This window comes from Fopius arisanus, unplaced genomic scaffold (assembly GCF_000806365.1).
Source record: "Fopius arisanus strain USDA-PBARC FA_bdor unplaced genomic scaffold, ASM80636v1 scaffold00041, whole genome shotgun sequence".
NCBI classification, from domain to species: domain Eukaryota; kingdom Metazoa; phylum Arthropoda; class Insecta; order Hymenoptera; family Braconidae; genus Fopius; species Fopius arisanus.
This window is the reverse complement of record NW_011887780.1, coordinates 234,740-256,350: the sequence shown is the minus strand read 5'-3', so window position 1 is coordinate 256,350 and position 21,611 is coordinate 234,740. Positions and strand designations below refer to the sequence as shown.

Here is a 21,611-nt window from a genome sequence, read left to right as displayed (position 1 = left end):
CCATTATTTCTCCAGTTTGTTATATTTTATTCACTCTTCTCATTTAACGTATTGAGTATTATAGTACGCGAAATGCAGAATACATTTGTCCAGGTTTATCTCTCAATAGAAACACGTATTTATAGTCTAGTTAACAGTTCTCTATCCACATTAGTGTGCGAGTAAACACCGAAGCGTAATAAAAACTAAACAAACAGATCCTTCAAACCGAAGTATATACATTAATATTTACAAGGGAAAATGTACTTAACATCATTTCATATTAATACAGCATCGATATCAATCGTTGATAGACACACATTATGTACGAAGCACATGGCTTTTGTCTTTTAACTCGTGATACGTTGGATGACGTAGGGCGATTTTTATTTAGAGAGACTCATTATAATTTAACAGCGGAGTGGAGACTAGATTCACTCGTCCGAGGTGGAATTTAAGAATTTCCCAAAAACGTCAATTCACATTTGCCGGTAGCTCGATCGCGACAGATTTTTTTTTATCGAAGACAACGCGATTATTTACGCGATTTCGTTTATGCTACAGTCATCTAGAGTCACTCTGTGAGTGGGCATTATGATCGGAGTTTGGATCTGGATCCGAGTCCTCGATAGACACACCATGATGTGGTACACGTATCGAGTAACTTGGGCTTCTGTCGTTTCTGAAAATCAATCATTACAAACAAAAAGAAAAAAAAAAAAGAGAAAAAGAAGGAGCTATTAATTTTGGAGATTGTCGAGCCACAGCGATAAGCAGCGCAAAATCAATCAACAAATAGTGACACCAAATACTGTTAGCAATTAGTCATCGTCTTGTGCACAATAAAATAAACAAATTATTGAATTAGAAGCGTGTTATAGCGTGTGATATTCATATAACTCCGGGATTGGAATATATAAAGTGATTGATAATGGAATTAACGAACAACCTCGTTGCCAATTGGCTTCCGTCACTTCCACGACGCAATGAATTTCTGTTTCTCTTGCAGAAACAATTGCATATTATCCGCTTGAATGCAAATCTAAAGTCCTTACTGAAGAGGGCATAGATACATGGATTTATCGCTGAATTGCAGTATCCCAGCCAGAAGAGTACACTGAATACTGTTGGGTTTATGCAATTCTCGCAGAATGCACGTAGTAGATACATCGTGAAGAAAGGTAACCAGCAGAGTATAAAACCACCCACAATTATTCCAAGAGTTTTCGCTGCTTTCGTCTCCATCCGGAATCTCTTCACCTGCGTTCAATTAAAATTGGAAAAAATCAATAAATCGTTAATTACCAGGCATTCAACTCTGTAGTCTTCTACAAAAAATCACCGATTAAATCATCAATGATTCTCCGTCGACAGGGAATCATTTGGAATAATTTATTTATTTTTACCTCAATTGAATTGACTCTCTCGAATACATCGACTCGAACCAAATAAAAACGAGATATCAAAACTGAACGACTGGCTCAACTCCAATATTTAACAGCTATACCTGCGCTTTTATGTTTCTCTTGCCCATCTTCATTACACGTGGCTTCTCCTCACTGGCACTGGTGAGTTCACGAAGTGAAACTTCATCACCAGTTACTTGACTCTCACAGCTACTCCGACGACTCGCCCTCCTGGCACTTCCCACACGATTTATTCCACTGACCTAATCATCATGCAGATAGAAAAGAAACAGTCATTTTAATTCTCCCATCAAGACCCCAATGATCCCCAGAAAAATGTGATCTATAAATATGAATTATGAAAATTGTAAATATCTTTTGTTCTCCACCGGAGATGAATGAATATTAATTGATCCTTTGTGCTAATTGATGTGGCAGTTGTAATTAAAATAGTTTTTCTGATATCATCCCATTTTCCAGGGGCTGTTTTACGTGCAGTATTCAGTGGTCGAATTATTCGTGTTGCGAGCTAGTGAATAATAAATAAACATATTGAATGATGAATAATTGAAGGATGTGTTTACCTTCAGGTGAGTGTTTCTCGGGGTTGTACAGAGTTGATTCAGCGTCTGACCATTGCTGTAATGAACTGATATCTGGGAACACTTTGATGGCGTACGCTCAAGGGTATTGCACTTGGTACTGAGGGTCTCGGTGCTGGGATACGATACTGATATCTTGATCTTGTCTCGTCTCACTGAAGCACTCCGGCTAGATTCTGGACTACGTGGACTACTGTTGGCGCCGTTGTGAACACTTCCACGTCCGCGATGAATCCTCAGGGTCAACCGTTGCTCATCAAATCTATCGACAATTCGCAATCATTCAATTACTCACATCAATTAACCAATAATTCATTTAAAAAACCGTCGATTTGCAGCGGTAAACATCAGACAACATCTCCGGGTGTAGATTAAATTTCTTACGTCAAGATCGATTTTTATACTCTCTCCTCAAATTTATAGCTTTTCAAGGAAATCAATGCCCAATCAAAGAGAACTCTGAAATTTTACTTCTCTCTATTGATGATGTTTAAATAAATAAATCCAGTAGATTCATTTAATTATTTTTTTTAATTCAATCAATTATTTTTCAAGATTTAAGATCACACTTCTTTGGTGTTTCCCATTGTCTTCCATCGTTACCCAGTGGAGTGCAGAATAATGATTGGCATAATGAATGAATGGTTGGAAAATTGTATCAGTGAAAAGCGGTACGTCTTGACGACAAATAACGTTGTACTAAAGCAATTACGGGGAAGCGTTTAAAGTGCCTGAATGGGCAGACAAACACTTGCACTATAAATTGTCAGTATCGTTGTGGAGAAATAACTGGAGTAATGAGGTGCAGCCACTGTAGGAGACCACAGGGTATTCGAGTAAAAGTGGGCGTTCGACTCGTGCCCCATAGACACACGCTTATCAGACCAACTTATTTTCATATTTCCTATAATTTATTTTTATTTATCTTTTCTATTCCTCTATCTACCCCGTTATCATTCGCAACTGCAAACTTGCGCTGCAGTTTGTGCGCTGAGAGTAAGTACTTATGTTAAAGAGTCCATAACTTCGTTGATCATTGAAATACCGAGAAGTTTCACGAGTTTATGACTTTTCTTGCTGTATTCTCTCTTTAATGATAACACTTTTATGCGACTAGTTGGGTAATCATGGGTCGAGTAATCCACTCATGACTTCATTCTGTTTTTCAAGTATTCATCGTTGAGTGGAAATAATGTGGATATAATTCTGAATAGTTTCATGATTATGATTGAAACAGTTCCTTGGGTTTAAAGTTCTTTTTGATAATCGGTTATGCATTGAGAGGATTTTTTCAGCCGTTGGAAATCTTTTGATTTGGAACTCACCGAGTACCGAACATCTTGGATCCTTTGGTCGTTCGGAAGCCTTGATTGATGGCTTTGGTGGTCGATACAGCGGCGTCGTAGATTCTCCAGTAGAAGAACATCATGACTAGCATCGGTATGTAGAATGAGCCCAGTGCACTGTGGAAAGATTAAAAGAAAACAATACGTCGTAACAGGTGGAAGTACTTGAGGAGTGAACATCCCAAGTCCTTCTTCGGGGATGAGAAAATCTCTGTGAGAGCACGTTCTTGGTGAGCACTATTGTATTACCTGTAGACGACGTAGCCTCGATCGTTGGTGAGCTCGCATTTCCACGGGCACTTTTTCTCATGACGATGTATTGTCGTACTGTTGAACGGGCCATTTCGCTCGGGCTCTGCGTCACTCCACGATGGATACGACTTTGCACAGGCAATAATGGTCAATCGATTAATTTCCAAGAGGAATTACTGCCCTTCGGTCTTTTTTTTTCATTAAATTCCTAGCGGTCCAGTGTAATCCAATTTTTTCAATTTTACCAATTTTTCCAATTTTCCCATCATTTTTTTTTCTTCTCAATAAATTCGGAGAATGAGCGAAATTTTTAATTTATTTTTTTATTTACATTTCTTTTTCCTATTGCCCCATTTTTTTTATTTAGATTTCCTTTTTCTATTACTATAGCTTTTTTTTAAAAAAATTTTTTAATTTTAAAATTCAATAATCAATTTGAAAATGAATTACCATTTGATCCTTCCAGCCAACAAGTGGTGGAAAACATATGACAAAGCTGAGTACCCAGACCGCAGCGACGAGTAATCTCGCTCTCTTCGCTGACATTATCTGGTAACAATCAAGTTCATCCCCGCGCATTATTGATAAACCAAGGCCCATGACTAACGATGGACAATGCCAGGTGAATTTTACCTGAGGATAGCTGATAGGTCGTGTGACCGCGAGATATCTGTCGAGACTGATTGCACAGAGATTGAGAATTGACGCTGTGCACATCCATACATCAACTGCCAGCCACACAGAGCACCATATGCTCCCGAATATCCATACCTGTTACACAATAACAATTATTACACAAGTTGATTTAAAATAATTAACAAAAATAGACGTTTCTCACTTTGTAAACCTCCCAGGTAGCGCTAAACGGTAGCACAGCAACACCGACTAGTAAATCCGCAACGGCAAGACTCACAATGAACATATTGGTGACATTTCTCAATTTGCTGGTGTGATAGACAGCGAGGATAACGAGTACATTACCAAGTACAACCATTACATCGACAATTGCAAGTACAACTAGTGTCCCAACGATTCCCGGTCCCGACCAATCGACCGCTCCATCATTCTTGTACGGGTCGATGCAAGCACTGGCGTTTAAATCCCGCATCATTAGCACGAATACCCAAGTATTTGGAGAGACAACCGTCTTATCACCGGTCCTCCCCCTCTCCCCAACTGATCATTAAATTTGACAATGAAATTCCAGAGCGAGTGCATTCTCTCCCCCATTTTACTTTCATCTTCAAATAATCTGTTATTTTCCACAAAAAAAAAAAACAATGACTATTCACTTTTACTGAACAATTAACAGCCTTACAGCCTTACATCACTGGTCGTTAATATTCATTATTATTCGTCGGTCTAACAGCTGACTAACTTGTTGTACTGATAATAATCATCTCATTATACCTTAAACTGTAAAAACGAGGTAAATATTTGATTAATCAGCCTTTGTGTGGATAAATTATTAATTGTCTCCGCCGATTGATTGTGAGTGTCAATCATGTTTATTTTGTTGTCGCACTTGGAATTGGAGACGACTGGAGGAGAGGAAACAATTAGTTTTTAATGTCTGTTCGGATTCCGATGGGAACTTTGGAATCTGAGGATCGTACGATACTCGTGGTACCGTCGATACCTCGTTGACATACCGAGGATATTTAATACCTTTTTATCCCGCTCTCTGTTACACATTATATCAGTCAACCCCCTACCCCTCGAATTGTCCCTCCACTTTGTTTTTCGATTCACCCACAAATATTTTATTTTTAGGATATCCTTCCAAATCGCCTGTGTCGCATTTCCCTGGGTCGCTTCCGTTTTTTTTTTCTTGTCTCTATGACTTGTTCTTTTATTTTCTTGGGCTTCACTTCACGTACTCAGCATTCGTCTCGACCTGGCGGCTGTCATTTGTAAAACTGTTGCGCGTCGGCATCTGGAACAACAAAAAAAATCCGGGATTCCCTCGTGAATTTAAATGAGGAACGACTCCATCTTAATTATTGGGGGACGATTGGTTATTTCCGGGGTGGCCAGGTCGACCAATCCGGAGTATCCCCTCGAATATTTCGAATTAACTATTGGAATGAGTTAAAACCGCGATTGAATTGATTTTAATGGGAATTCCGAGTGTTTTAAATATTTAAAATGGGATTGCACTCTAGGTCTCTGGGAGAGAATCTGGAAGAGCATCTGGAAGAGCATCTGGAAGATCATCTGTGAAATCATTTATTTATTCTCCGCAGGATCAAATGGATACAAGTGAAAATGAGATTACGAGTTGGACCAGAAAATTGGGAGATTCTGGGACTGGATGAGCGTCTCCTGGCACTCGGGTCACCTGGGGCAACTGATCAGGGAGGAGAAAAAAAAACCGCCGGAGGGGGATTGCCGCATGAATTTTCATCCTGCCATTTTTCCCGAAAGAAAGTTCGGCCTGAAAGGCTCCTTTCAGCCACCGAGAAACACAACCCGAACAATTATCTTTCCCACAGGTCTCCAGGTTAAAAAAAAAATCCATTTAGCGGTAAAATAATAATGCGAACCCGAGAGAGCATTAATTCAAGGCACCGGGGTATCTCCAGGTGACGGGGAATTTTTTTTATCCACTCTACAGGTTGTCATGCCTACTTTGGCAATATTATTCCGTCTTCCTCTTGACTTGGGGCGTCTCAGACAATTTTCCATCCTGTTGAACCCATTGGTAACTGCATGCCATGTTTGCGAGTGGATAGTTAGTGGCCTGGTGGTTGCATTAACCATGTCTTTGAGTTGTATAAAGTTGACGGTTGCCTGTGGAGTTTACAAACCGAGTTTACAAGCCAACCTAACGAGCCAATTGTCCGGCAGTGTCCTTCAGCAATGGAGCACGTGGAATGATGAATTATCATCGATTAATGAGAATTCAACTGGCTCATCAGAGCTCTTCGTCGTGACCCACTGGAATGCCCCAAACATTTTTTTTTTTATCTCAATTCCTCGGTGAAGACCTGAATACATCAGGACGGGCAATGGATTAATCTGATTGACGTTAACTTTATTTTTGGGTTGAGCAGAAGTTTTGTTACTTATTGTATACTTTAATCGAGTTGGCATCGTAACTTTATGAATTAGTTTGAAACCTCTGGGTGGGGTGAGGGGCTACGGTTTGATTCACCATCCGGCGAAATGGTGATGATCTAACTATCGAATTTCTTGATCAAGATACCACCCACACTCTGGGAAAGGTCAAACGAGTATGGGATACTTCCGGGGTCTTCGGTTTATTAACGAAACTTCAATTCTTCTTGTTCTTCTCCAGAATTTTCATCCGGGGGAAACTTGATTACGTCTTTTTGTCCTCGCGGACTCGCGGGTTCGCGGGTTCGCGGATTCGCGGTTTCGCGGGTTCACTGGTTCGCGGATTCGTGGATTCGCGGTTCCGCGAATTCGCGGGTCCAGGGATTTGTGGATTCGCGGGTCCGCGGATTCACAGATTCGCGGACTCGTGGACTCGCGGACTCGCGGACTCGCGGACTCGCGAACTCGCGGATTAATCGCCCACGACAATAATCTCTAACGAAGTTGGCTACATCGGCTGGAGCATTGGCAGTTCCATTTTATTTTTTTTCAATGTCCTCAACTGACAAACGTAATAAATGGATCAAAGTATTTCCAAGAATACTTATCGCTACAGTTTCACATCCTCCAGTTAATATTACCGTTTTTCTCCCATTAGCACGAGAGATTTGCCGTAATCTCCCGAGTCCTTGGCGCTCACACCGAGAAATCATAATTATGTTATCTCTTATTTATCAGAAAATTAACACGGAGAGAGGTAGACTTGAATTTTATTCTCCCCCTGACTTTGAAAAACTTTTAATTCAATTAAACCGAGTAAATTCAATTAAACCTACCATTCTCCAATCACTGGTATAACTTCCCGAGAGACACGACACTCAATTCACTCAGGATTTAATGGTGACTGCACAAATCAGCGAAAGAAACATAAAAATAAAAAAGGGAAAAAAGACGGATTGAAAATAAAAAGAGGTAAAATAATGCTAGCCGTTAACTTACTGATTAAAAAATCATCGCGCGATGGTGTAATCTCAACATATCGGTAATTTATCTGGTTAATTTTTAATCGAAAGGAGTTAACGCAAAAATATGGAGAAAAGATGGAAAAATGATGTTGTCACGCGGCCGATGCTGAGCGCACTGACAAGATCCGGGGATAGAGAGGCGCCAGCCAACATATCCTCGCATGCGCGAAAATCACCGATGAAACAGACGACTTTACTCTAAAATACGGTGGCAATGGTTTCTGTGTACTCAGTATGAGCTCCTAGGAGTATTCCCCTATCTCCGGTGTCCACAGTAGTTGAATCAAAGTTGGCCCAGCCCACAAATATCATCACATCGACCTTAAACCGATCCCTTTCATCCCCTTTCATCCCCTGCCATCCCCTGCCATCTCCCTGACGCCCCCCTGCCGCCCCCTTCTCACCAGTAAATCACCCGCGAAAAATATATCCTTCAAAAAATGGGATTCCCCCATTTACCTGACGAAAACACTGACTGCAAATAAAATATTAAAGTCAATCGTCATGTCGATTAACTGAGTTAATTAAAAATCAAATAAGTATCTCTTGGCACTCCTATTTTTGGCAGAGATCACTTCGGATAAATAAAAATGGAAATAGCGGAGGTATAGCTTTTAGAAAATAAATAAACCGTGTCAACACCGATGGAGATGTTTTTTAAAAATGGAGAGAGGCAATACGAATGATGATGAAGGGGGACTTTGACGAGCGCTTTGCTTTGACGATCTCGAGATAGATGTTCCGGTATTAACCGACTCATCGCCGACCTTGAGCTGGGTCTTGTCGTGGAGAAAGATTGTGGATGGGGGTGGGGGATACGAGGTTGAGGCAGTCATTCATCGGGAGGAAAGTGGGTCCCCAGGTTGAGGTGGGTCGGGCTTACTTCTTTATATTTCACTAATTATTCCATTCTACTGCTTTTCATTTTTTTTTTATTTCTTTGTCACGGGATAATTCAACTTTTCTTTGATAAAACATCGAATTGAATTATCATTCATTACACGTGCGATTATTTCTTAAATTAATTTCATCAATTTCATCGATTTTATCGATTTTATCGATTTTATCGAGTCGAATCAATCGATTGATCGATGGATTATTATTTCCGAATGATTTCTCTATTTTATATTTTTTATTGGTTTTTGATGGGAAATTGTTACGGTGATAAGACGGGGTCGGGCCGTGGGTGTGGGGGAATGAGGGGAGTCAGGGGAGTGTGAGGTAGTGAGGGGTAATGAGGGGAATGAGGGGAATGAGGGGGAATGGAAAGCATTGCAGCTGACTGCAGTCATATTGGCATTAGCTCATCCAAAAGAGAGGGAGAATGCGTTGGTTGTGATCAGTCAGAGGGGGAAATGGTGGAAATGCCAGGTGGAATTCCCGGGAAGGACGAAAAAGACTAGGAGTGACGGGTTAGATCTGCGCGCGCGTAATCCGTTGTATGAGATAGTCGTAAGTTTACTCAAAGGCAAGGAGAATTGCCCCTGTCAAAGTGAGAGGATAAATTCACCAGGTCTGAGGATTGAGAGGAAACAAGTGGTACGTGATCGGTGAGAATGATTCCAGAGCACATGACACCCGGGGACATCACCTAGAGCCTCTACACCCGAGAAATTCTGGATTGTTGCACCTCAAATTAACACGCGGGAATCAATTACCCAATTACGCGTTTCCCCTTTGATACCCGTTTTTTACACTTCAAACGAGAAATTAACGGCAATTTTTTTTATATTTTTCATGGAGGAAAATTAATATGGGGGAGAGGGTGTTTCAACCCCCGGGTGTTGATGGTTTTTTTATTAATATAATGGAGAGAGATTTAAAGAAATGTTTGCTAATTGTTGTATGGAGGAATTTTATGACTACATGGAGAGAAATATTTAGTAAAAATGACGGAAATTTTAGTTGACTTACCGATTACGGAGTTGATTCTAAAAATTTAAGTGACGGTATCGTAATTTTTCGCTAGATAAAAATTACGATAAAAATTACGAAAAATATCTCTGTGTATTAAATTCAATAATAATTACATAATTGTATAATAATAAACGGTAATATTTTTTAGAGGCATAAATGAAGTCCAGGGGACAAGTTTGGAGATGGTGCGACGAGGTGATTGACATGTTGAAGGTAATGATGAGAGAAGTTGTCAAGTGTCAAAGACTGAAGGACACATGAAGAATAATAGCGATAATGGGTGAGGGATGAAGGGGCGGAGGGGCAGAGGGGTGGAGGGGTGGAGGGGCGGAGGGGTGGAGCGGTGGATGGGTGGATGGGTGGATGGGTTGAGGGATGAAGGGATGAAGGGATGAGGGGATGAAGGGATGAAGGAAGAGAAAGAGGAGTGAGTGGGTGGGGATTATGGTGTTTGTCGAGTAGGTCGATGGCATGAAAACCAGGATGTTGGTGTTACCCACCTCCTAGAATCTAGAATCTAGATGATGTATTCACGTAGACTGAAGCTATGGGAAATGGAAGTTGGGGAATGACCAAGTGCACACAGGGACTTGGTCACTGGAACGGAAATGAAATGTTGGTAATTGCATGTGGCTTTTACCTCGGATTTACCACCTATCCCCTACCACCTATGCATTTCATTATTTAACTTTGCCGTCTGACGTCCAGAGATTCTTTTTCTCGTGGAAGGTGGAGTGGGTTGAGAATTTCCAATGGAGATGAGACAACCCTGGCACTTTATAAATTTTATAAATTCTTATTTTCTTTTTGGGTCAACATGTGGCACTTGTGGTATGAAGAAACTTTATCCGATGATTCCTTGGGGATGATTCAATGCTCTTCGTCAATTATCGCGTTAACTAGAGGTGTATTGGTTTCATTGAAAATAAAAATAACTCATTCGTTTTAATCAGTGATATCTCATCCCGATGGCCAGTGGGGAGTCATCGGTGGGATTAATTCCGGGATTGGTCAATTTTCCAATTGTCCTACTGACCGATTGCTTTTCCGAGTTATTACCGTTTTTAAATTATTATATCGTTTTATTTTTGCTTTTTTGTTTGTTGCCGATCTGGTCCTGGATTGAAGGTCGTGAGGGGAAATTAGAATGACTGAGGAAAACATATTATATTTGAATTATTAAGTCCGGAAAACTTTTCTTCTACCGATTTTCATTTTTCTGTCGGATCCCTAATTGGATTCTCTTCAGGGGACCAATGAATAATTTGAATATTACCATTACCCAGCGACAAAATATCGCCGATAATAAATCCTCAAGTTTACTTGACTTTTTCTCATTAAGATCTCATCCCTTACCCGGCACTTTTGGATATTCCAGGAGGCATGGGGAAATGATGAGAAAAGTTGGTAGCGGGGATTGTTAGAACTGGTGGTGGTTTAAAAAAAAAAATTGTGGAAAAATAGAAATGGTGAAAGCCATTGCAGACGTGCATTCTCGTTATTCACGGAGTAATGGAGTCGAGTGAGAAATAAGGGGGGTAAAAAGTATTTTTGCGGTAGCAAAGTTGTCGACGTGCAGTTGGCAAGTGAGACGGGTACATTAGTGTAATTAATGTACCGACGCGTGAAAAAGTATGAGTTTTCAATTTTATTCTCACATTGAAAAATGGAAAAATCACATTTTCCAACTTCTGTTGCTCTTGTGAGTCGCTGATATCATGAAGACCATCCCCAGGGCACGGAAGATCGAAGGAATTAATCTCTTTGAATTGATTTAAGTAATGGAAACATTAATTTTACAACGGGCTTGAGCTGTTCTTGGAAATGGCGCATTTATTATGCGTTCTGCATATCTACTTTACGGGAACATTTATTTTTGCTGGGAGCTGCCACTTTATGACGCTCATTCATGCAAACTAGGAATTTATATGATGGAATGAGGGGGAATAGAATTTCCAGGGGAGAGAAACTCGGAAAATAGCGAAACACCGCGATAATTCACTTTCTCACAATTTTTACGCTATTTTCTTAATTAATTAATTCGCGGAGTCATATTTTTTTAATTTTCTCTGAATAATTTAGTGGAAAATCACGCGTCCTTTATATTAATCTTTCTTTTTTTTTACTAAAATAATTAAATTGTTTAACCATCGTCTTTTCTCCTCGAATTCCGGTGAATTCCGAATTCTTGGGAATGCGTCGCGGAAAATATAAATTACAGTTGTTTAAATATGAAACATGAAATTCGCGGAGAAAACGAGAATTATTTTATTTGCGGTTGGTTCTATTTAAAATTGTGTTTATCTCCCTCGTGGAGAGGAGCCAGTCATTTCATTCAGGGGAAAATAAAAATGTCGACACAGGGGTATTTCCTTCCTGTCTATTTATACGTATCAAACGGTGACCGGTTACTTGAGTAAATCGATACACTAACGCTTTCAGATTCACCCCGGGGCCAAGAGCCCTCGATTTTTTTTTTTCCTACTCTGTTAATCTCTTTTTCTCCCCGCAAATTTTTTTAACCCCCGGGGAAAGGGGTGAAAATAGTCACGGAGACGTGAATTCTTTTTACTCATCTCCCCGGGAATATCTTTTTACATCTTATCCTCAATTTATTCAGGGGGACAGATAAGACCTGCTCAATGTATTTTTAACAGTGAATGACTGGCACTCCTAATCCCTACATTTTTATGGATATTTTTGCCATCCGATTTTCCGATCGCTGATGGCAACCCAATTTATTTCACATCCGTTAAAAAATTCTCCATGAAATTCTCGACACGCTATTGTTTGGAATTATGATTGTTCACGAGCATGGAAAATTCAGGTTCTCTCATTTAATATAATACGCCACTTGGAATAACAGATGAGGAGAGAATCGAGCTGAGGGCCCTTCAGGTGGATATTTATTGTGTCACCCTGATGTTGGTAATGAGGGGGTTTTTTTTTTCGAGTGAATATCGACAGACAAATCTCCATTAATCACTCGTTTTTTATTCACTTCCCTCTACGCATGATAATTTACTGAAAATTCACTCACTCGATTTTATCTACATGTTATTTACATTTCAATGTTGCATAACAAAAATAATGGGTTACAAAAAAATGGAACGAGAGGACTTGAAAAATTTTTTTCTGTAAAAAATAATGAATTTGTTACAAAATTTTTATGATGATAATTAAATTTGATTAATTATTTGTTATCGTGATTTTTTTTATCGGGAAATTTTCGGGAATTTCGGGGAAAGTCCCGGAAAAACGGGCGGATTGGGGCCTGAGGGGCCTGAGGGGCCTGAGGGGCCTGAGGGAAAATAACCCCTCATTACATCCGTCACCTCGTTCCACATCTGGTGAACAAAACGATCGGTATCGAATCTCAATACGAACTAAACTCGAAATCCATAAGAAAAAAAATAAAATAAAAAACACCTTTACAGAATTGATAAATGACTCGAGTGGAGGAGCCGAGATACAATAAACGGAACAAAGCGAGGAGAGAATCTATATAAAAATGAATAAAGAGAGAATAAAAAAGGGGGTCAAGGAAAGTCGAGGGGTAGAATGGCTTTTGTCGTTGGGCGAAAGAATGGACTGGGGTAAGGCGCAAGGAAATTGAAATGGTCCAAGTCATAGTCACCGAGGCGGAAGTTATCGTCGGGTGGGATGAGATCCTCCGGTGTACATTCGCACACGACATTTTGCAATTCATCCCTTACCACTCCACCCCTTCCACTCCTTCCACCCCCTCGCAACACTAAATAACCCCACCTCATTAAAAAAAAAAATAAACAATCCCAATAAATTAAATAAAAATTATGCTAATACCTGGTACACCTTGGGGAATTGAAAATTTCCATCATTAAAACGGCAAAACTTCAACTGCGTCTTCAACTCCCGAGATAATTATCCTTTTTTGCAATCACAGTTGACCTTTTTTAAATATTCAGAGAGAAAGGTAGTCATCTAGGCGACCCCTCAAAAATTAATCCCCTCATCCGACCCTGAACCGACTGAGCAATTAGCGAAATAGATGCATTAAGGTTCATTAACTATCTCGATGAGAAAATCTAGCTCAATCCTCATTAGCTGGATAATCGTGTAATGAGTAGTTATACCTCTTCATGGATATGACACTCCATAAGGGTGGAATAATCAGAAAAATTTGTTAAGACAAATTTATTCCTGCGACTCTGGTCATTGAAAATAATAAAAAATATCCGTTGTGCTTTCATAACAGGTTTATTGTCGCTTCGAGTGCACATTGACGTTATAATGTACCCCACAAAAGCAATTGTCTCCAATATAACATTCGTATGATATTCAATGGTTGACTCTATCGATTTCCTTTGGTATAACACTCGAGCGAGTGCCATTCGAGAATTCTGTAGCACTTTATGTGGTGGGATGAGAGTTATGTGCAGAGTCGGCGAATGATGTTGGAGAGTTGAAAAAATATATATAAGAGGAGTCAACGTCAACGTGACGAATTGCTTTTTCTCTTTGCTCTATGACATTTCGACGAAAGTGGAGTGGAAAGGGGTAAAAAAAAAAAATTGAAAAATAATCGTCTCGGGTATGTGAGTCGTGTGTAATTCCCCACGTCTGCTAAACGCCACCACAAAGGGATGGAGCCCAGGGAGATCTCTCGGTTTTTGGTAAAGAAAACATTTTCTCTTCCACTGTCTCTTAATTTCCTGCCTCATGCCAGCTCCTCTCGTTTCTCTCTTTAACTGCTTTATGTTTGTTTCCGTGGGCGAAAAAAAAAAATCACTGTAACGTTTCACTCTGGAACTGAACGGATTTTTATTTCCCACCGCCCCCGATATGATGGAATCTCGTCACCTGATTCGATACAAAGAGTCAACATTTTATCTGATCCACTGGGGGATCAATGTGTGACAATATTTGTCGAGTTTATTGGAAATTCCGGGGAATTGTTAATGAGATGTGATTTGAATGCAATGTTGTTGTGATTTAATGGTAAGCCTCTCGAGATTTAATACCACCTGGAATTATTAGTTCTTAAAATTCTTAAAAATATTCTCACTGAAATTTTACAGCTATTGCGACACGCGTCAACAATTCTTCATCTGTTCTTCGGTGATTCTCAAAGAAAAATATGGAAGAGATATATTTCGAGTGACAGTGTCGAACCCTCAGGAAAATTATGAAAATAGTATCAGGTGAGTGAAATACCGGGGTATGCTAAGTCGACAATACTCTGGCAGCATCTCCAAGACGAATGATGTCGTCTCTCATTCCCCCGTTGTACCGAGAAATATTCTGAATTCCACAACGACACGATCCCTCTGTATTGTTCACCAACCCCTCACCCGGTACAACATTATTATTATAGCGAGGGGATGATATGCCGGGGGCTGGTGAAATCCACGAATTCTTGGTAACTGTGGAGTCACGGACTCGAGTTGAGTGGCTTGGGAGATGGGACTGGAGATCGGCATCTCCAATTTCTCCTCGTCGGCAATCTCGCTGAGATTTATCACTGACCACACGAGTAACGCAATCACCATCTGCTCATCCATTTTCAAGACTTAAACCTCTCGCTCAGAGAGCAACGGTTCAACGTCAGTTCGACGAATTTCAATGTACCATCGATAACTCCCCCACCCGAAAATCTTTCATTCTATGTGGGATTTTGTGGTATCACTCTGATTGAATATCCGGAAAAAGATTTATGTAAGCATTCTTCCATCCCATCTATCCCTCCCGAAATCTCATATCACCGCGGTATAACAGAGAAATAATGTAAATTCATCAGAATTCTGCGCATTCAATCCTGAGGAAAAATATCCCACCGGATGTTCACCAATATTTTAGAATATTTCATCAGCAATTTTTAGTTTAAGTTCTGGAAATATTCCATTATCAATTGCTCAGTTATATCAATGTTCAGTTTTTATTTATCACTGGTCAATCGCTGATATTCATCGTCACCACAATCAGATACAAACAAATGTTCCTGTTCATTCAACTATTCACCCACCACCCACTTCCACCCACTTCCACCCACTTCCACCCACTTCCACCCACCCGAATCCTCCCACTGCACTCGATTTTCACATCCCCTACATCACCCATTCTCCACTCTCCCTTCATTTTTCTTTCAATTTTTCCCTTTGACAATTCTCATCAGCACCTCCGCAAAAAGTGAATCCGGCAAGCGTTAAATGTGTCCTCAAAAAAAAATTCAACACTCGCGAGCAAATGTCAAGAGATATATTGTAAAAAAAAACCTCTAAAAAATACAATCTATCGCGCAAACTGATAGAGACCGAGATATCAGGAATATAACCGAAATTCTCGTCTACAAACCGGTAATGATGTGCCCCCTGAATTTCCTCCACTATCTCCAAGAGGAACAACTGGGTATTCACTGAATTGTGCGTCTCGATTGAAAGCCAAAGCCCCGAAGATAACGAACACTTTTTTATTTGTCTAGCCTCGACAGCAATTCCATTGTTAAATACGATAGAACCCTATCGGATACTTATCGGTTTCTCTGTTATTTCTGAAATGCCTCGAGTACCGGATTACGAGGGAAATCACTCGAGTGGACGAGTATAACACAAATAATTCCTCCTGCACCAGTGATTCCCGTCAATCTCCGGGTTGAACGACCATAAAAAAAAAAATACACATTTCCGAATCTCTTCAATCAAACTGCCCCACATATTCACCGCCTCAACACCCTCAACCCCCTCAACCCCCTCAACCCCCTCAACCCCCTCAACCCCCTCAACCCCATCCACCCCATCCACCTGTCACACTTCCCCCATCCCTCGACTTCCGCCAATTAAAATTAACTAAAGAGCAAAAAAAGATTATCTCCATGCATTGTTCACCGTCGAATTAAACTCAAGGTCACTGGAGGAAGGGAGAAGGGGGTGGGTTGATGAGGAGGGGTGGCTTGGATAAAATTAATAGCTTATGAAATGGCCTTCCAACGTCTCAGGGGCTCGCGAACTCGCGTGCTAAGCACCCTCCATTTCAAAACCACCCCCTGATACTCTCGACGTTGTGCTGATGACGTAGCAGATTCAGAGCTTTTGGCCCACTTGATATCACCCACCCCATGAGCCCAACTACTCCTACCCCCAACCGCACCATTATACCCCATCCTTTACATCCCTCTACACCCTCATCACCCTCTCCACCCTCACCACCTAAACCCCCTGTATTCCTTATTGAAGCCAGTCAACCTTTCCTGGATCTCGCTATCATCCACTTCCACAACCAATTATCCTCGCTCGCCCGCTCCCTCCAATCTATCCATCCAATACTCCATTACCTTCAATTTTCCATTTTTTTTTTTTTTCCCCCAGTGTTAATTAATTTTTGGATGACCTCTATTATTAATTGAGCTTCACTCGTCCCCTGAATCATCTCACCGACTACTCGGGCAACGAATTCATTCTATTTATATAAAATAATCGAGTTAAATTCCACGAGCTATTTGCGAGCTCCGTGTGCACGATTAATCAATTATTAATTCACCCACTGGATCGGGAGGGTAGGAAAAATAGAGGGTAGTCAACTCCCCCGATTGTAGAATCGGAAATTTGCCGTCTGTCTCCAGCAGCGTCTATTATCAACGTTTCACCGAGACTCCCCCTTGAAATTCATATTTTCATATCCCCCTGAATTGAAATGAGAATTATTTATCATAGCTCTGGTTAACGTATTTTTATTTCATTTCACTCTGATTTTTTTTTTCAGGTGCGACGACGAGGGATAAAATTCCGCGAGCTCTTGTTTTGCGGGAATTCTGGGCACCGTGGAGATACTGTTGAACGATAAGTCGCGTATATCGCGTATATCACCGGTGTATGCACTCCAGGATGATGCATTGTGTTTTCAAAAGCCGGGGAAAACAAAAGGCGAAAAAAAATAATAATAAAAAAAACGGCTAAAGGAGAAATAATGAAAAATGGAATGGAGGGCGCACGCGCCGTCAACAATCGGCCAATTAGGTCGTCTCCATCATCCCTCTCGTATCTTCGAATTAACCGGGTGGTATGGGGAGGAAAGGGGGAATTCAGTGATTGCCTCAGGAGAAATAAAGAGTTGCAAACGAGGGGCGTGGGAGGAGAATAGGACAAGTTGTAGAATCGACTGAGAGGAGCTGAATGTCAATGAGACTGTGCGGAAACTCCAGCTGTCAGTGACAAAATCTAACTCCAGGTTCATCCCCTGGTACCCCATCGGTACCCCTCCCCCGGTACCCCCTGTCAACCAAGTGTATCAATGCCCGTTTGAATTTAACTCCAGCTATCGCTCCAGTTTTGTTTACTGTGAACTCTCCCAAATGAACAAACACTTTTCACGGAGTAAGTGCAATTGAAATTCAAGTATTTTTTTTTTTCTATGAAATGTAAATACACCGAAATAACAGTCCAGGATATTTCTGAAAATACACTCACCCGTAGAACGCACGAGGCGTGGACAGAGTTGTAGAAAAATATCAAAAATAAATTCGAAAATTTAATAAAAGGGAGAGATAAAATTTTAATTTTGTTCTTTTAAATTTTCTATTTAAAAATTTTCCCGGAATTGACGATCCGGCATCGATCTATTATATCAATTAAAATTCCGAAATTACACTTGACATTTGCTGTTTACGTTTAATGAAAAAATAAAGGGGATGCACGTGCATTTCCTGGAGATAAAAATTCATCGACACCTGTTGAAGCTTAAATAGCGAGCACCGAGTGTGAATGACACTCGGAATAATCCGGTGCCGAAATACCGATGACGATTGGAGTAATAGAGGGGTGGAAAATAGCAGGGGGTGGTGGAAGATGGTGCAGAGGGTGCAGAGGTTGCAGAGGTTGCAGAGGGTGCAGAGGATGCAGAGGGTGCAGGGGGTGCAGGGGGTGCAGAGGATGCAGAGGTAAGGGGTTACGATACTCCCCAGGGCTTCTACGTGGGTGGGGCTTTCTGGTTGCAACGAGAAATGATCCTCCTATTATATATATACCCGTGATACATAGATTTTTTTATTTTTTTCCACCCAGTCTATATAATAGAGATGGGATGGATGGAGTCGAGTGCTCCGCTTTACTTCGATTACGATATATCGTATATATACGGAGAAAAGAGTAGACGGAAAACGATATAACTTGAAAGAATCCCCAGTCGAGTGGATAAAAGCAATAGTCCGACGATGGCCCTTGCACGCCAACTCCATTTCCCATTGACATTGTATTTTTCTAATTCATTTTCAACCCGTTGCAAATATTGAATTAGCTATCACTCGTTTAATTAACTCGTGGGTTTATTCATCTGTTGAGAATATCGTGTTGTAGCTGGAGGTACGTCGGTTACGAGAGCTCATGGCAATTTAATTATTTTGAAATTTATTGAGTGCTGGGAGGGTTTTACCTAGGTATTTTCCTCAAAGGGATGCGTCCTCCTGAAGTTTCGACAATTCATTGGATATTCCTCGGTAATTAGCGACGAGTAGTAATGGCTGATGAATAAACGGTTCACTTACTCTCGTTAGATTATTGTTCAATGCAAAGTTTCAATTGCAGGTTTACGGAAAATTCAATGGGGTTCTCGAGAGTGCCACGATAATCCCAGGGGGTGAGGGGTGTTTTCGCAGGGGTATACCGTTCGGGAGATTAATTTTCGATTGTTTAAATATCGTTACTCGAGTTTATTCACCGCAATCTATTATTTCAATGGATAAGTGATGGTATTGGATAGTGCGTGCAAAATCCTGCGTCATTGAATGCGAAAAAGTGATGAAAAAAAAAGAGCAAAAAAATTCGCTGAGATCATCAATTTTGATGATTATGTCTGTAAAAAATATATTCGGCACGAGCCCCTGTCTCACACGATTGAATAAGAGACGGATCGATGACTCCGGACTTTTTTCATCGCTGTATTTCTTGTATTTTATTTTTTCCATCTCTCCCAGCTGTTTTATCCCTTTTTTATCCACGCGAATGCATTCCACCGACTAAATGTGCATTCATTGAGGAACGAATCGATGCCGTCCGCGATGAACAGAATAGTTTTTCATTCCCACGGGAATAGAGTAAAAATTTTCGTCGAGAGGTGGAAAAAAAAGGAATCTTTGTTAATGAAAATAAAAAATAAAAATTGATACAGTGATGACCCTTTGATGCATGAGCCTTGCGGTTTTCCACGTTCGCGACACGAACCGAGAGAAATCGATTATTGAAATTTGAAGGTTGCCACACGTGAATGAAGCCCGTAGATTTAATACGGGCAAACAGTCCACGACTACAACGGCTATCTGATATATATCATATATCTGATATATCTGATATATCTGATATATATGTGATATCCGGAGTAACTTCTCCGAGCATGTCGCACGCAGTGATGCAGATCATGAATGCGAGATGTACCTGATATAATTTATCCACCAAAACAGACATCGATGTCACACGGCCATTTGTTCACTCAACTGGAGCAATAGTGCAACGTGAACTTTAACCATTACAGTGGATTCAATTGAAATTACCGAGGGATTATCAAATTACGATTTGATATTTCCCGGGGTGCACCAATCAAGCCCCTCATATCGTAATGGGTAATCCCCTCTTTGTAAATCAATGTCGTTGCTGACATTCTGGGGAGAGAAATACCCATCGTTTATTGTTTCCACACTCAATCAGCGCTCATCACGTAGACGAAAATTCCAGCCAATCCATTTTCATCGAAATTACAACCACCCACATCATTTCCCGGTGTTATTATTGCTGAATTTGAATTTTACGATTAATTTGTCGATCTGCCAATTGTCCCACTGACACATATCCAGTGAAATGTCGTTTTATCTGGAAAGATATCCATCCTACGTGGAAATGGTAGAGGACTTTTTGGGAGACTATTTAATTCTGAAGAGAAAATGACTTTTGATATTTTTTGATAAAATCAATAGGTCCGGAGATTAATTGGGATTTTGTTGAGATTGAATTGAAAAATGGGAAAAATTCTTGGATTATCTCGTTGTGGTTGTGTTTGTAGTTGTAGTTGTGGAAATACATTGGTCTTGACTCACCCCAGTTTTTCCGTGGGATGTGAATGGAGAAATGCAAAAGGTGAAACCAGGACGGCGTGTCACCTCACCTCGTGGAATTTAATCTCATTTGGTGCGGGTCGGGGGTCGAATGTATCCGTGGACCGATCAGTGGAAACTGTTCACTTTTTATTTCTCCTTCCGCAGATCGATGATCGATCATTCAGTCACCTGGATATATTGAGACGATACTCCTGTCCCATCCCTCTTTTCACACCATCCACGTCGCGATCGTTCACTATCACTTCTCCTTTAATCGCCTCAAATGTGCGTTACAGTCGACTGACGTAATTGAATCCGCGTCATTAACCCAAGTATTTGTAACATTACTCACCGGTTGATGTGAGAAAAATTATTTCCAATGGCACGGTTGTACAACCGACAAGCCATGAATAAACGTAAACACGTGGTATTTATCAATGAAAGCCCTCTACTTTATTCCATCATAAACCGTCGACGGAATCCCGAGATTGATCCGTTTAGAGCCGACGTCCACGATGAACTGTCCCGAGGATCACTCAAAACTTCAACGTCGATCCACCGCTGCTGCACTCACCACAAATAAATAACTTGTTTATTACTTCTTTTACCATTCCTCAGGTCTCTGACTACAGAAAAGAATTAACGATTCCATTTCGAATCGTCTGACGTCTCCAATTCATTTCACCGTTTTTATTTCAAATGAATTTGTGTAAAGATTATATAAAATAAATCAATCCATTGATGTAAATATTATATAAAATAAATCATTCCATTGATGTAAATATTATATAAAATAAATCATTCCATTGATGTAAATATTTTGGGGAATTTGGGTTGATTCTGAAAATAGATGAAAAAAATACTGAGCGAGGTGACACCATTGTATTTTCATCCTACATCGCCAACACCGATTAGGATAATAGTCGCTCAGAAATATTTGATAAGAACGTCCTTGACCCCCTCCCACC

At 40.4% G+C, this 21,611-nt stretch overlaps 1 protein-coding gene across 6 annotated transcripts; it reads right to left on the bottom strand.

Annotated features, from left to right (window-relative positions):
• Positions 1 to 3: 3 nt before the first annotated feature.
• Oamb (Octopamine receptor in mushroom bodies) lies at positions 4 to 21,184 on the bottom strand. 6 transcript variants are annotated; one of them, XM_011305113.1, is made up of 11 exons: positions 7,645 to 7,770; positions 7,482 to 7,549; positions 4,424 to 5,521; positions 4,219 to 4,356; positions 4,036 to 4,134; positions 3,583 to 3,713; positions 3,313 to 3,450; positions 1,970 to 2,249; positions 1,487 to 1,648; positions 929 to 1,239; positions 4 to 661 (listed from the first exon to the last, which is right to left on the bottom strand). In XM_011305113.1, the coding sequence occupies exons 3-11, from the start codon at positions 4,694 to 4,696 to the stop codon at positions 544 to 546; spliced, it is 1,650 nt and encodes a 549-aa protein (XP_011303415.1). In that variant the 5' UTR covers positions 4,697 to 5,521; positions 7,482 to 7,549; positions 7,645 to 7,770; the 3' UTR covers positions 4 to 543. The 6 variants fall into 6 exon arrangements, with proteins under 6 accessions (XP_011303415.1, XP_011303410.1, XP_011303413.1 ...); XM_011305108.1 differs by having other exon boundaries at positions 4,036 to 4,356; XM_011305111.1 differs by lacking the exons at positions 7,482 to 7,549; positions 7,645 to 7,770 and adding an exon at positions 20,712 to 21,184 and having other exon boundaries at positions 4,036 to 4,356.
• Positions 21,185 to 21,611: the final 427 nt, after the last annotated feature.

Bases quoted from the DNA above. Each gene is read 5' to 3' on its own strand.
- Oamb (XM_011305111.1), bottom strand. From the start codon at position 4,696: ATGATGCGGGATTTAAACGCCAGTGCTTGCATCGACCCGTACAAGAAT. The intron at 3,714-4,035 runs GTAATTCATTTT...GCCTGTGCAAAG, and splicing joins TTGGCTGGAAGGATCAAATG to TCGTATCCATCGTGGAGTGA. The intron at 1,649-1,969 runs GTAAACACATCC...CATGATGATTAG, and splicing joins CGAGAAACACTCACCTGAAG to GTCAGTGGAATAAATCGTGT.